This window comes from Cyprinus carpio, chromosome A7 (genome assembly GCF_018340385.1).
Source record: "Cyprinus carpio isolate SPL01 chromosome A7, ASM1834038v1, whole genome shotgun sequence".
NCBI lineage: Eukaryota > Metazoa > Chordata > Actinopteri > Cypriniformes > Cyprinidae > Cyprinus > Cyprinus carpio.
In genome coordinates, this window is record NC_056578.1 from 10,596,113 (window position 1) to 10,610,548 (window position 14,436).

Here is a 14,436-nt window from a genome sequence, read left to right on the forward strand (position 1 = left end):
CCTTTAAAACAGTGTAGCAGTGGTCCAGTATATTGCTGTCTCTGGTGGGGCATATGATGTTCTGTCTATATTTAGGCAGTTCACGGGTTAGATTAGCTTTATTAAAATCACAGAGGTCGATAACGAAAGAGTCCAGATAACGTTGTTCTGTGTGTGTGTGATCTGATCGGCCAACAGTTCTTTCGCGGCACTCACACACGCGTCAGGAGGAATGTACACACTCACCAGAATAAATGAGGAAAACACCCTGGGTGAATAAAAAGGCTTACAGTTAATGAAGAGAGCTTCCAAATTTGGGCAGCACATCTTCTTTAAAACTGTCACATCTGTACACCAGCCTTCATTGATATAAAAACATAATCCACCGCCTCTCGTTTTCCCCGATGACTCAGTGACGCGGTCTGCTCTGAACAGCTGGAAGCCCGTTAGATGTAACACACTATTGAGATCTCTTCAAAACTTTTGAGGATACAAATGTGAGAGATCCAGTGTCTCTAGCTAAGGAGAAAAATCTGAGTACAGTGTGTGATGTTGCTGAGATCTTGTTTGGATCACTGGAAGAGACAAATATGAGACCACCAGCATGTTTAGTTTAGGAGAAAATCCGACAAAGCGTGTGATGATGAGATCTCTTCTAAAACTTTAACGGAGACAAATGTGAGAGCATTGTGACAAATGTGACAAGTTTGAGAAGCATGAAACTCAAGCAAAAATTTCCATCTTAACCTCATTTTTTAGGATAAATATTTGAGATGTTAAAGAGGTCTCACTTTTGATTTTCTGAGAAGTCTCTATTTGATGTTAAAGTAACCTCATGTCTGTCTAGCAGAAACATTTGGGATGTTAAAGAGATCTCTTTTTATTTTATTTTGTCTCCCCTCTGGTTAGCTATAATGTTATTTATCAACACCATTTCAATCAAACACAATATATGCATTTTCATATTTGAAGTTGTTTTGTGTAGACAGTGTTTTATTGCGCAATAATTTAACAGAGGACAACATTACCTATATTAACAGGCATGCAAAAATGGGCTGTACAAGACAAACCTTTTAATGCTAAAAAAAAAAAGACACTGGTACACTAGCAGGCCTGACTGCACATTCAAATCACTTAGGGTGCTCTCTCTCTCTCTCTCTCTCTCTCTCTCTCTCTCTCTCTCTCCCTTGTATATATATATATATATATATATATATATATATATATATATATATACGTGTGTTTGTGTGTGTGTGTATGTATAAGACCCTCCATTGCTATGGCGCAAAGAGCGCTCTCTTAGTTCATCGCAACCTCAAGTTACATTATAATCAATGAAGTTCTCAGTGCTGCACAATTAATCTCTTATTTTATTATATTAAAAATAACACACTGGATAGTTTGCCAAATTTGCAATGAAATGCTATTTTTACAGCTTTAACTAAGGATGCTATTGATTTTGTTTGAACACTTTCTAGCGCCCCCATTGAACCGGGCATGTACACTAGTGTTACATTTGTTAATAAGAAAGAACTGATCTTATACTAAACATCTTGCACTTATATAAGTCTTGGAAAATTAGCTGTATATACAATGCTGCCTGGCATGGAAGATAAATATAAACTAGTTACCCTTGATATTCTGAAATGTTTAATACTATTTAAATTCCATAGTTTTAGTATTTAAAATATTAGTAAATGTTTAAAGTTTCTCCTAAAATAAAATTGAAGACATCTTAAGAAAAAGCTGATTATCTCATTGAGACATATAAGAGAATCAGCCCTTGGTATCCTGAGCAGAATAACCTGTCAGAGCCATAGCCTTGTGGGCAGCACATCCATGTGAAGGCAAAACTACAACTCAGACAGCTAAAGTCCCAGCTGAAGCTACTTTCCTGCTCCTGTTCCCTTCTCACCTGTCCAATCGTTTCCTATCTCTTTTCCTACTGTCCTGATCATTAAAGGTGAAAAAACCCAATATAATCAAGAAAAAATAAAGAAAGGGCAAACTGTAAAACATTTTTATAATGGGTTCTTTAAAGAGATTACAGCAAGACAATAAAGAGATCTCCCATATTTCTCAAAGTCCATTCTCATTTTGTACTCCTCTCTCTCAGATATTTCTCATGTCTCAGTTGTGTCTACTTTTATTTATCCTAAGGAATTTTAGGAGAAACATCTGAGACACCATTGATACTAAAATGAGAAATACATGAGAATCACAACTAAGTCTCATGAGTTTAAAGAGCAAACTCTGAGGCATAAAATATTCCTATTATGCAGTCTTGACAGAAATTACAGAAAGACAGTAAAGAGATATTCTATGTTTCTTCCACCACATTCTCAGTTTTGACTTTTTTTCCTAAAATATTTCTCAAGTCTCATTTGTGTCCGAACATTAAATAAAATACTTAAAAAGCAAGAGAACAATAACAGAACTTAACCATTAATGCAGCATTTTCATGAATTAATTTAGCAGATGCTGTTATCCAAAGCAATATAAAAATGTGAACTTGTACGCATATTACAAACATTTCAGTCATTAGAAAAAACTTATGTTCGCTAACATAATCATCAGTCCTCAACAACTATGCAATGATAATGTTTTCAGCCATCATTACTGTCAACTAGCTTGATGGACTGGGTATAAAGGACTTGTGTCTCTTCTTGGTTTAAGGTATCAGTATCCATGATCTGCCAAGGGAAAAATTGGAAATAAAATCATAATTTTGAATTCTGCTACAAATCTGCTGTATAATCTACTATACAAAGTCACAGTTTTGTGTAAAGTTAATTCAGTCACTTCAAGCAATATAATAATTCTGCAAAAAAATTAATCACTAACAGTAACTGAATTTAATATCTGAATGCAATCCCAGTTTTACTTTGGTATTTACTGTAGTTCAATACTTCACCTTCATGGAAGCTGAAGTAATTTAGTATTGCATAGTTAAAAATTAAAACCTAACCTTATTTACAGTAGAGACAGTTTTATCATTTTTGTATTTTAATCACGTTCTGTATTTAAACTGTGAGAAAAGAAAAAGTAATTACCTTCTTCCACTGATTTCTGGGATGATTCAAGGTATCTTGATAAATACAAATCAAAATTTATGGTTAAAATATGATGATGATGTATGTGTCTCTGTGAAAAGATTAAGCTAGTTGATATAAAGTATACAGGTCCTTCTCAAAAAATTAGCATATTGTGAAAAAGTTCATTATTTTCCATAATGTAATGATAAAAAATTAAACTTTCATATATTTTAGATTCATTGCACACCAACTGAAATATTTCAGGTCTTTTATTGTTTTAATACTGATGATTTTGGCATACAGCTCATGAAAACCCAAAATTCCTATCTCAAAAAATTAGCATATTTCATCCGACCAATAAAAGAAAAGTGTTTTTAATACAAAAAAAGTCAACCTTCAAATAATTATGTTCAGTTATGCACTCAATACTTGGTCGGGAATCCTTTTGCAGAAATGACTGCTTCAATGCGGCGTGGCATGGAGGCAATCAGCCTGTGGCACTGCTGAGGTGTTATGGAGGCCCAGGATGCTTCGATAGCGGCCTTAAGCTCATCCAGAGTGTTGGGTCTTGCGTCTCTCAACTTTCTCTTCACAATATCCCACAGATTCTCTATGGGGTTCAGGTCAGGAGAGTTGGCAGGCCAATTGAGCACAGTAATACCATGGCCAGTAAACCATTTACCAGTGGTTTTGGCACTGTGAGCAGGTGCCAGGTCGTGCTGAAAAACTAAATCTTCATCTCCATAAAGCTTTTCAGCAGATGGAAGCATGAAGTGCTCCAAAATCTCCTGATAGCTAGCTGCATTGACCCTGCCCTTGATTAAACACAGTGGACCAACACCAGCAGCTGACATGGCACCCCAGACCATCACTGACTGTGGGTACTTGACACTGGACTTCAGGCATTTTGGCATTTCCTTCTCCCCAGTCTTCCTCCAGACTCTGGCACCTTGATTTCCGAATGACATGCAAAAATTTGCTTTCATCCGAAAAAAGTACTTTGGACCACTGAGCAACAGTCCAGTGCTGCTTCTCTGTAGCCCAGGTCAGGCGCTTCTGCCGCTGTTTCTGGTTCAAAAGCGCACGCCTGTGCACGGTGGCTCTTGATGTTTCTACTGCAGACTCAGTCCACTGCTTCCGCAGGTCCCCCAAGGTCTGGAATCGGTCCTTCTCCACAATCTTCCTCAGGGTCCGGTCACCTCTTCTCGTTGTGCAGCGTTTTTGCCATACTTTTTCCTTCCCACAGACTTCCCACTGAGGTGCCTTGATACAGCACTCTGGGAACAGCCTATTCGTTCAGAAATTTCTTTCTGTGTCTTACCCTCTCGCTTGAGGGTGTCAATGATGGCCTTCTGGACAGCAGTCAGGTCGGCAGTCTTACCCATGATTGCAGTTTTGAGTAATGAACCAGGCTGGGAGTTTTTAAAAAGCCTCAGGAATCTTTTGCAGGTGTTTAGAGTTAATTAGTTGATTCAGATGATTAGGTTAATAGCTCGTTTAGAGAACCTTTTCATGATATGCTAATTTTTTGAGATAGGAATTTTGGGTTTTCATGAGCTGTATGCCAAAATCATCAGTATTAAAACAATAAAAGACCTGAAATATTTCAGTTGGTGTGCAATGAATCTAAAATATATGAAAGTTTAATTTTTATCATTACATTATGGAAAATAATGAACTTTTTCACAATATGCTAATTTTTTGAGAAGGACCTGTATGTACAGACAAAGAAGCACAACTATACCTCTAATGTGGATCTTTTGAATCACTATCAGCAGAATTGTAATCACAATCATGGTCATGATGTTCAGTGTTGCCAGAACTAAAGTAATTGGGTTCCACATGAACTGTAGATCTGAAATAGTCACATAGATGTGAGATTTCATGTGCTACAATAAATACATAACATTCAACTTATGACCAAAGACATTGCGGTACTAAAAATAATTTCTAGCAAATCAAATATTACCTTCAATAATCAACTTAGTTCCATTTCCAAAGTGTATCTTCCCACATGTGGCAACAGCACAGTAATAAACCCCAGCATCAGATGGTCTGAGTTCAGTCTGAGAGAGACTGTAGACACAGCTCTGGGCAGAAGAGCCGTTCTCTGATCTCTCCATACACTGATCACTCCTGTTATCACGGGTGTAAATGAGTCCTGGATGAGAATGTCCTGATGAATGTCTAAACCAGTAGACGCTGTATTCTCCTGCACAGATCTGACTGATGACCGAACACTGCAGAGTCACTGAATCTCCTGGATGAAGTCTGTCAGATACAGGCTGCTGGATAACTGTGGTGCTTCTTATTCCGTCACTCTCTGAAAGAGATGTAACATTCTGTTAATACATTAAAACAACACACACATATGTGAAGCTCAGAATATTGTCATAAACTCACCTTTATGTAGAAGAATCGTCCCTTCTCCAAATTTAACAATGTTAAAGAATCTCACAGCACAATAGTAGGTTGCAAAATCATATTCTTCCAAGTGTATGATAGTCAAATTAAAAGAGCCATTTCCAGTTCTGATATGGTATTTATTTAAATTGTTAAAGCCATTTTGATATGTAATACTTCCAGAGCCATGTTCTGAATATGCTATGAGAAGTGGTTTCTTGCCAAAAGAATGTTTATACCATGAAACAGAGTTTATAAAGTCGTCTGAGTGAGAGCAGGGTAAAATCACACTGCTTCCAAATTCAGCAACTAGCAACGGACGTTGATGAATAAAAACCTCACTTTCACATATTCCATCTAAAAACAAAAAAGTGACATGGTAACAAACAGAAATAATTAACAAAATGGTCAATTAAAATACAATTTTAAACATACTTGCAAATGTGAGGAGAAAAAGTGTAGACAAAACTCTAAACTTCATTTTGTAGCACCTGTACTTAATCTAAAAGAGAAATAAGCACACATGTATAGAGAAGTCTGGAACATGCAAGTGTGTTTAAATGGACAAAATGACTTTTAGACTCTAACAATTTAAACATGCTGACTGTTTTAACATCAGAATCTAAGTATTTTAATGAGATAAAAGAACTCATTAGCCAAATTTTGTTAATAAAATAATACAATACAGTAGGCTAAGAAAAAAAAAACGTTTTGCTATCATTAATTTGGTAAAGTTCTTGAATTTTTAAAGGGATTACTTACAATCGTATAAGAAAGATGTTAATTTGATAGTACAGTCCTCTAATAACGATTTCGGTAAAACAGATCCAGTATATTAAGCTTAGATTACTATCACACAATACAATTAAAATATGTATTTAAAAGAACTAAAAGTCCCTGGTTATGTGGCTGAAAGTGTCGATTTGGTAGTATGTCTTATTTCAGGCTGCTTCCTCTTTATATATACGGCAGTGTTTAAAGATCAAACACTGACACTTTGAAATTTGACTGGTTGTTTCAGAAAAAGGGGCAGAACGAAATGTCATTAATAAAATCTCATTACAGACGAGTATGGCGAAGACATGAGAAACACAATTACAAATAATGTCAACTGCCAATTAGATCCACTTAGTGTGTTCAGTGTGACTTATTGTAGCATAATTTCATTTTGTATGGTTTAATTTTGCAATTTTTGCATTATGCAATTTTTGTATTAAATAATGTTATTATTATTTAATAAAATCCCAAAAGAAAGTATCAACAATAGTCTGTTGGAGGAGACACATCCACATCTTTCCTTAAGCTGACCTGGCCTTTGGAGAACAATTCAAGGATTTTACACAAAATTTAACTTTTGGGCTTCAGCGCAAAGAGACTCTTTTACTTTATTACCCAACACAATAGTCTCTCAAAACACACTGCAAATAACTATGCAGGAGTGCCAATAAAGTAAACCACCACTTCCAGTAATCTCAAAATGGGCATATCAGCGGAGTAGTAGAAGTGTATGGCCTATCACAGTGTGTATTGGCTCATGTAATTCCTAGGAAATGATACATAAAATTAACAGCAGGATGCTAATTTAACAACTACAACATAGTCACAAATATTCAGACTGGCATACAATATAAAGCCAAACAACAACTAACATTAACAATTAGCTAATTTATGGAAAAAGAGAGAGAGAGAAACGTCCTCACGTTCCAGAATTATTAATTGAAATTTATGCATTTAGCAGATGATTTTATCCAAAACAACTTACAGTGCAATCAGGCTATACAAATTTTTTTTTTTTTTTTTTTTTTTACCAGTATGTGTGTTCCCTGGGAATTGAACCCACAACCATTTGCACTGCTAAACCACTGAGCCACAGGAACCACAATATATGGCCTAACAACAAAACTCACGACTCGACCAAACATGAGAGAAAGAAATCCCTCTCTCTGTGCGAGCAAATCTGTCTGTTTGTCGGGGCAAACACTTAAAATGCTCATTAATAAAGTCAAAATGAAAATAAATTAAAAAATTAAGCCATTTACATATTTTCTTTTGTGTAAAATAAATAAATAAAACAAACAAACTCTATTGCATACTTTAACATTTCTCCTCTCACCTCCACTCGTGCACCTGTTTGCACACTCCTGTAACCCCACCCCCTTAAATTTATCATAAACAGACAGAAACTTATCACAAATATCACTTTTTCTAAGTATTCAGAAATGTGTTTATTTTTTCACTCAGGAATATATATATATATATATTAAGTATTCAGTATTATTTTTTTTTTTTTTAATAAGCATAACTACTTTACATAAAATTACAGATTACGAATGATACTTTCCCTTCATTCAGCTTGGCTCTCCATTTATTTATCATTGATAGATCTTTGATATATATTTATATACATTGTGTGTGTGTGTGTGTGTGTGTGTGTGTGTGTGTGTGTGTGTGTGTGTGTGAGTGTGTTAGTGTGTGAGAGTGTGTGTGTGTGTGTGTGTGTGTGTGTGTGTGTGTGTGTGTGTGTGTGTGTGTGTGTGTGTGTGTGTGTATTTAGTTGTGTGTGTTTTTGTGTGTGTGTGTGTAAATACCAGTAGGTATTAATGGATTAATTCCAGAATAATATGGATATATGACTGTACCATTTTGGTCACGAAGCAGGTCAGGAGGTCCCTCAGTCACCTCTTTGTCTCTCTCTATCTCTGTCTCTCTTTCTATTTTCACGAGTTTCTCGGTGTGCTGGTAGCATCAAGCTTATTATTGATTGCTTAATAATAATTTATTGCTTACTTTAATTTGCTAAATTATTTTATATGCCCATTGCTGTGGAAGAAATAAAGCCTTTTATTCAAAATAATTTACTTTGCAAACTGATTCCAAACACACACACTGAGGACATCTGCTGATCAACTGCATGTTATTGCAAATGAAAGGATCAATGAACCAAATCTTACTGCAATACAAATTTGTATAAAAGGGCAATCTACAATATCATACCATTTATATTTTATTAGCGTAGTTTTTATGGAATTTATTTATTAAAAAGGATAGATTATTAACTGTCACTGTGTGACTTTTTGCTCAGGGGCATTCAGTTTATTTTGAGCCAATCCCTTGAACCTAAATGGCATGGAAACGATTCACTGAATTCACGTTTTCAGATATATGTAATGGATTAAATGTAGTATGGTCTTAGTAAATATATCTCTAAATTAAATAACCTTTTGTCAGTCTACTTGGCCAGGTCTATTATGTGTGTCTGAAGGATGGTTGCAGTATAAGAGCCACACATGTTCTCAAGTGCATCAGCAGGCCCGGCCCCAGCTCTAAGGTGTCAAGTGGGCTCTCAAGGTGTAAAAGCTGAGCCTGATAATTATTGTGGCAGTAGTTGTTTACACTAATTATTACAGTATATACATTCATGAGTCAGAGAACCCTTTTAGTACAAGTCACTTTTGTGAATCATTAAAAAGATTTGCTGCCTGTTTCCACTAGACTAGGGAGACTAGGGAGTAAGTTGTGATAAAAAATGTACAAATGGAAGGGTTATTTTTGACTTCCATAATGGAGGCTACTTTTTTTTTTCTGACAATGGTGCGTGTGTGGTTTTTGATTCAGAGAAGGGTGTGAAAACACGCCAGTGGGTCAGTCCTGTGGTTGGAAAATGATCAAACCGTGATGTATGCAAATCATGCTTGCAAAAGTATGCACAGAGGTGCAAACAAACACTATGTGTACTTATTTATAACTAAATACATATATAAATAAGTACACAAATTTTTTTTGCACCTCTATGCATACTTTAGCAAGCATGATATATGTATGTATGTATGTGTGTGTGTGTGTGTGTATATATATATATATATATATATATATAAAATAAGTACAAAGAGTGTTTGTTTGCACCTGTGTGTGTGTGTGTGTGTATGTATATATATATATATATATGTGTGTGTGTGTGTGTGTGTGTGTGTGTGTGTGTGTGTGTGTGTGTGTGTGTGTGTGTGTGTGAGTGTGTGTGTGTGTGCACGTGTGTGTGTGTGTGTGTACTACAGGTGGATTGGGGAAATATGCACTGTACATGCATGTATTTTGGAAAATTTATTATTCTATAGGTGAAACATCTTATATCCATCAAAATTCATATTTCCAGTATTTCTAATACTTTTACAATTTTATATACTGTTCATACAGTTTTATTTTATTACGATTATGTCAGTGCTAAAGATAAAATGTTTCTCCGCTGATGTTCACCAAAGCAGTTCTCAGTCTGTTCTGAGCAGCTTCTTCCTGTCAGTCACTCTACAGGAAATGATGTCGCAGACTGTGGCCTCTGACTGGAACTCTGTTTAGTATCAGATCTTCTCCTTATATGGACAAATGATGGTTCTGTTTAAACATGAGTCTGTGATATGTGGTTGTACTTGCCACCACAGTCTTTATCAGTCAAGGCAAGCGTTTTTGCATTTTATTATCATTATTCTTTTATCACTTTGGTGTTGTGATTTCGCAATCACTTGTGGACGTTTGTGGTGAACATGTGCTCAAATGGCCTCTTGATTTCAAATTGAAAGTTCAGTCAGGTAGCAGAGACTTCTGATGTGGTACAATGGCTCTATCTTTTAACTCTTCTATTTTGTATGTTTTTTCATTTCTGGGGTTCAAATGCTTTACGTGTAAAAACAATAATAGCAGTTCTGAAACTCACACTTATGTTTCTTAAACTTACAAACCCATTGGACAGATATAACTTTAACTTTAATGTTGTATCACAAAGTCTGACAGTTATTCAATATAGTAGCGTACAGCATCCAAATATGCCTAATATCCTATAGTACACAAAACACAATACATGTAGGTCAGATATGTTTCGAAAACAGTATTTATTATGACTGGATATCAGTGATCAAACTAAGCATGATCAGCAACCTGCCACTGGTACCTTTTCAACCCGTTGATGTGAATTTCCCAGAACAACATTGTGTTTTTAAAAATACTTTGCACCAATAATCTTTCCGACCACAACACTGACCTCCCTTCCAACTCTTTGATCATACTCAAACTTTTCACCCTAGACCCATTTTCAAGAGACTATTTTCACAGCTCTTTCCATCACATAGGAGTTATTTATTTTATTTTCTGTCCACTAGCAGTGCTACACAGAAGGTTTCCATTCAAAGTGACCTTATATGGCCAACTCTCTAACAAGGCTTTCTTTCTTTTTTATTTATTTTTGAAGGGACCATGTGTTCCACATACTTAGAATTGATGATGAATGTAAAACAGAGCTGTCAGTCAATTAATTGCATAACAGTATTTACCAGAGAAATCTCCCAATGAAGGTAATTCAAAGTCATTAATGTGGCAGATGATTAAAACATTAAATAGACATTAAAAATAGAATTAAAGATCTAACAATAAATCTTGAACTGGTATACAATTATAATTTCAGCATTTATTTAGAATTACAATTATAGGACAATCTTCTCAGTGTATTGTCACGCTTAGATTGAAGACAAATACATTTCATTTCAGTGAAAACTTAATTTATTTATTTTTTATGTGTTTTGTGAATTCAGTGCAAAAAAATCTATAAATTTAGGGCCATGAACTCTACTACTTCCTTAATTTTATATGTACTGTACTTATGTATGTAAGTACATCTTTATGTAGGTGTTTGTGTACACACACACGTATATAATTATGTAAAGTTGTTGTTCTTTAGCATAGGGAGGTGTAAGACTATATAAAGGCAAACCTCTTTGTGTTTCTCTCTTTCAGTCTCACTATCAAGGAGGGACATAAAACCTGTGTGATGGTTTATATGGCTAAACCCCATGATCTTTAATGATGCCTGTAAGTATACAATTTTAATACGGAGATTTGTTTGTTATAGAATAGTAGTAGTTTGCTAGAGTAACTTTTTAGTATGTCAAGCTTATTAACTACGTTAATGGACCACCGTAATGTATGTTTTGAAGTTTGGTAACAGTGCCTGTAAAGTACTACCTTGAGATGTTTGGTCAAATTTTTTTAGCATTTATGTTGTTGTTGTTATTATTATTAGCTTTCTTTCTCTGCATTTGACAAAATAAAGGAAAATAAAAGATCAGTTTTATTATTATTATTATTATTATACATTTGAATGTGTTCTCTCCCTTCTCTTTCTTATGATAGAGATTTTCATTTGTTTGTAGCCAGCTCTACAAAATGCTTCATTTTTCCATCCTAGTAATTAACATTTCAAATTGTAAGTAACTATATTTTGCTACACTTTGCTAAGTGATTGTTCTTAAAAGCAAACAAAACTAAGTATCTTCTCACCTATTCCTATTATACTGATTTCATTCAGGCAGCTCAGATAATGCAGACACTGTGGCTCAGAATCATCTGAAGATCGCTCATGTTGGAGACAGTGTTAACTTAACATGCAATTTTCCAAAAGATCAAAGAACCAGCACTGTTTGGGTCAAACAAAGAGTTGGAGAGAAACCCCTTCCAATCGTTTCATCATATCAAGGTTTACCTGGCGCATTTGAAAATGATTTTAACCAACATAAGCGCTATTTTATTGTAAAAGATAATATCAGTTTTAATTTGAGCATCACAGACATAGAAGAATCAGACACTGCAACATACTATTGCATTCAACATTTTTTTAAGTTTACAATCGGGGACGGAACTGACCTTATTGTAAAAGGTAAGATGAACAGTCACAAGCTTAATCAAATGTTGTATATTCTGTTTAATCAAATAAATAACTGAATATTATTTATCCATTTTCTTTTTAGGCAGACACCTGAACATGCAGTCTGACCATGAGAGAGCTGTGCTAGATCCAGTGCATCCAGAAGACTCTGAAGTGGCGCTGCAGTGCACTGTCCTCACTCAGAGCTGTGCAGGAGAACACAACGTCTACTGGTTCAGACGTGAATCTGGAGAATCTCCTCCAGGAATTATATTCACTCAGGAACGCAGGAACGCTCAATGTGAGAGGAGCTCTGATGTGAACTCTACTGAACACAGATGTATCTACAGCCTGCCCAAGAGGAACCTCAGTCACTCAGATGCTGGGATTTACTACTGCGCTGTGGCCGCATGTGGACAGATACAGTTTGGAGATGCAATACCAGTTGACTTACCAGGTGCATATTTAAGTTTCAATGAAAATAATTTCCTGAGATGGCACTAATATATTTTTAAAAATACATTTTGTTTATTTGCGTTACTACAGACAAATGCTTTCAGACACATTGGATTACAGCCGCACTGATTATGGTAACTTTATCTGTGATCGTGATTATCATTATGGGTGCACAGTTGTACAAGTACTGGCAAAAAGGTATGCATTATTTCATGTTAACATGCCAATTTTAAGTTTTAATACAGTGTTCAATATCAGTGAAACTGTAATATGTGCAAATTATCATTGTTTCTTGAGATGGGATGCACAACACTCTAAACAGTCAACTTACGGTAATGTGAATGCTTTTTTCTTCTATGCAATAAAATATATATTTTCCAATTAATTTAATCATTGCTACCAATCTAAATATTACACTTAATTGCATGTTTTTACACAATCTGTTTGACTTAATGTTTCATAATTACTGTTCTATGTCAGGCTGACGATACAGATGCTTTGAATTATGCAGCTTTGAGCCTTCAACAAAAGCCCTCCACCTGTAGAAGACCTAGAGAAAGAAAATCGCAAGACAATTCATTGTATGCACATGTGATATATCAATAAATTTTACTTAAATTAAAAAGTTCTAAAATTCAGAAGTCTCTATTTGGAAGCTATAAAATTTAGAAGTTAAAATAGTCAGAAATCAAGACCATCATATTTTACAAGTTGTGAACTATTTAGTGTGTGAGTATTCAATTAAATTCTAATCAGCTATGTTAGCCTTAATCATTATCGTTTATTGATGAATTTATAAATCAATAAAGTTGCATCAAATAATGTATTTCATTAAAATCAAAATGTAATTCATATATATACTTATACTACATGTTCTTCCAGCTGACAACTGCATTGGTCATTTAGAGGTAAATTATTATGACACAAATCCAGAAACTTTGTAAAACTGAATTTTTATTTAGTAGCCTATAATAGAATTTAACACCTGTGATAAATTCCATAAACCCATGATTTAAGTTACAGCATCAGTGTTTGCTTTAAACACCATTGGATGTTTGCCATTACCTTAATTGTGTATGTATACATAAATATACATATGTATACACACTCATGTGGAATATATTGGTACATACATTTCTGTCTTATTGTAACAGCAGAAGCAGTTGTGCAAGTGATTGGTGATTAATACATTATATTAAAAAAATGTGCTGAAATTGTGGTAAATACCTGTCCGTGGTACTGAATTAACATTTTAGAGTCATACTGCTTTTGTAATGTCCCCTTCATTAATGTGACTTCATTATATACTGAATCTATCCAGAAATTGATGACATGCTTGTTCACAGATATGACTAAGGCCATTAATAAACTGTTCATGTATTTAGAGTGTGACACAGGCATGTGCATTTCCCATGTGCAATATAATTATTGATTCAGTAATAGATTGTTCTAATAACTCATCTTGACCTTTGACCCATGTCCATGCAGATCATGATTCAAAATGACCTCTTTTTTTTTTAGTTAAATAAAGTAAAGCAATTATGTGTTTCATAATTGTCTCCTGCCATTTTAAAAATAATATTGTCAGTCATTTGCAAATAAAAAAGATGAGGACTGAGCTTATTGTCTATGTGCAGGCAATGGTTAATGTGCATTTTATTCTTGCAGTAAATAATGTTAAAAAAAAACATGGTTTTGTTCTAATTGGTCTAAACTGGACCTCTTCATTAAATAGCGATAATTTTGCTTTATGTATTTTGCTGTATTTGCCTGTTGACTAGTGAATAATACAGGAGAACATATAAATATTATATGATGGACAGAGGTTGCAGATGAACTCCCTCTGATGTAAAAATGTGGCAAAACTATCCTGAGGGT

The 14,436-nt window shown here is 34.7% G+C and overlaps 2 protein-coding genes across 2 annotated transcripts; one reads left to right on the top strand and one right to left on the bottom strand.

Moving 5' to 3' along the window:
* Positions 1–2,052: 2,052 nt before the first annotated feature.
* Positions 2,053–5,829, bottom strand: LOC122145583 (the record flags this gene model as incomplete). Its single annotated transcript, XM_042759580.1, has 5 exons — positions 2,053–2,672; positions 3,033–3,067; positions 4,759–4,869; positions 4,984–5,337; positions 5,418–5,829. Coding segments are annotated over 5 exons (999 nt in total), but the record flags the coding sequence as incomplete, so codon positions are not given.
* A 5,366-nt stretch (positions 5,830–11,195) lies between these two features.
* Positions 11,196–13,945, top strand: LOC109077924. The gene is made up of 7 exons (XM_042759573.1): positions 11,196–11,270; positions 11,592–11,664; positions 11,767–12,114; positions 12,206–12,559; positions 12,649–12,756; positions 12,856–12,890; positions 13,039–13,945. The coding sequence occupies exons 1-7, from the start codon at positions 11,262–11,264 to the stop codon at positions 13,162–13,164; spliced, it is 1,053 nt and encodes a 350-aa protein (XP_042615507.1). The 5' UTR covers positions 11,196–11,261; the 3' UTR covers positions 13,165–13,945.
* The last annotated feature ends 491 nt before the right edge of the window (positions 13,946–14,436 follow it).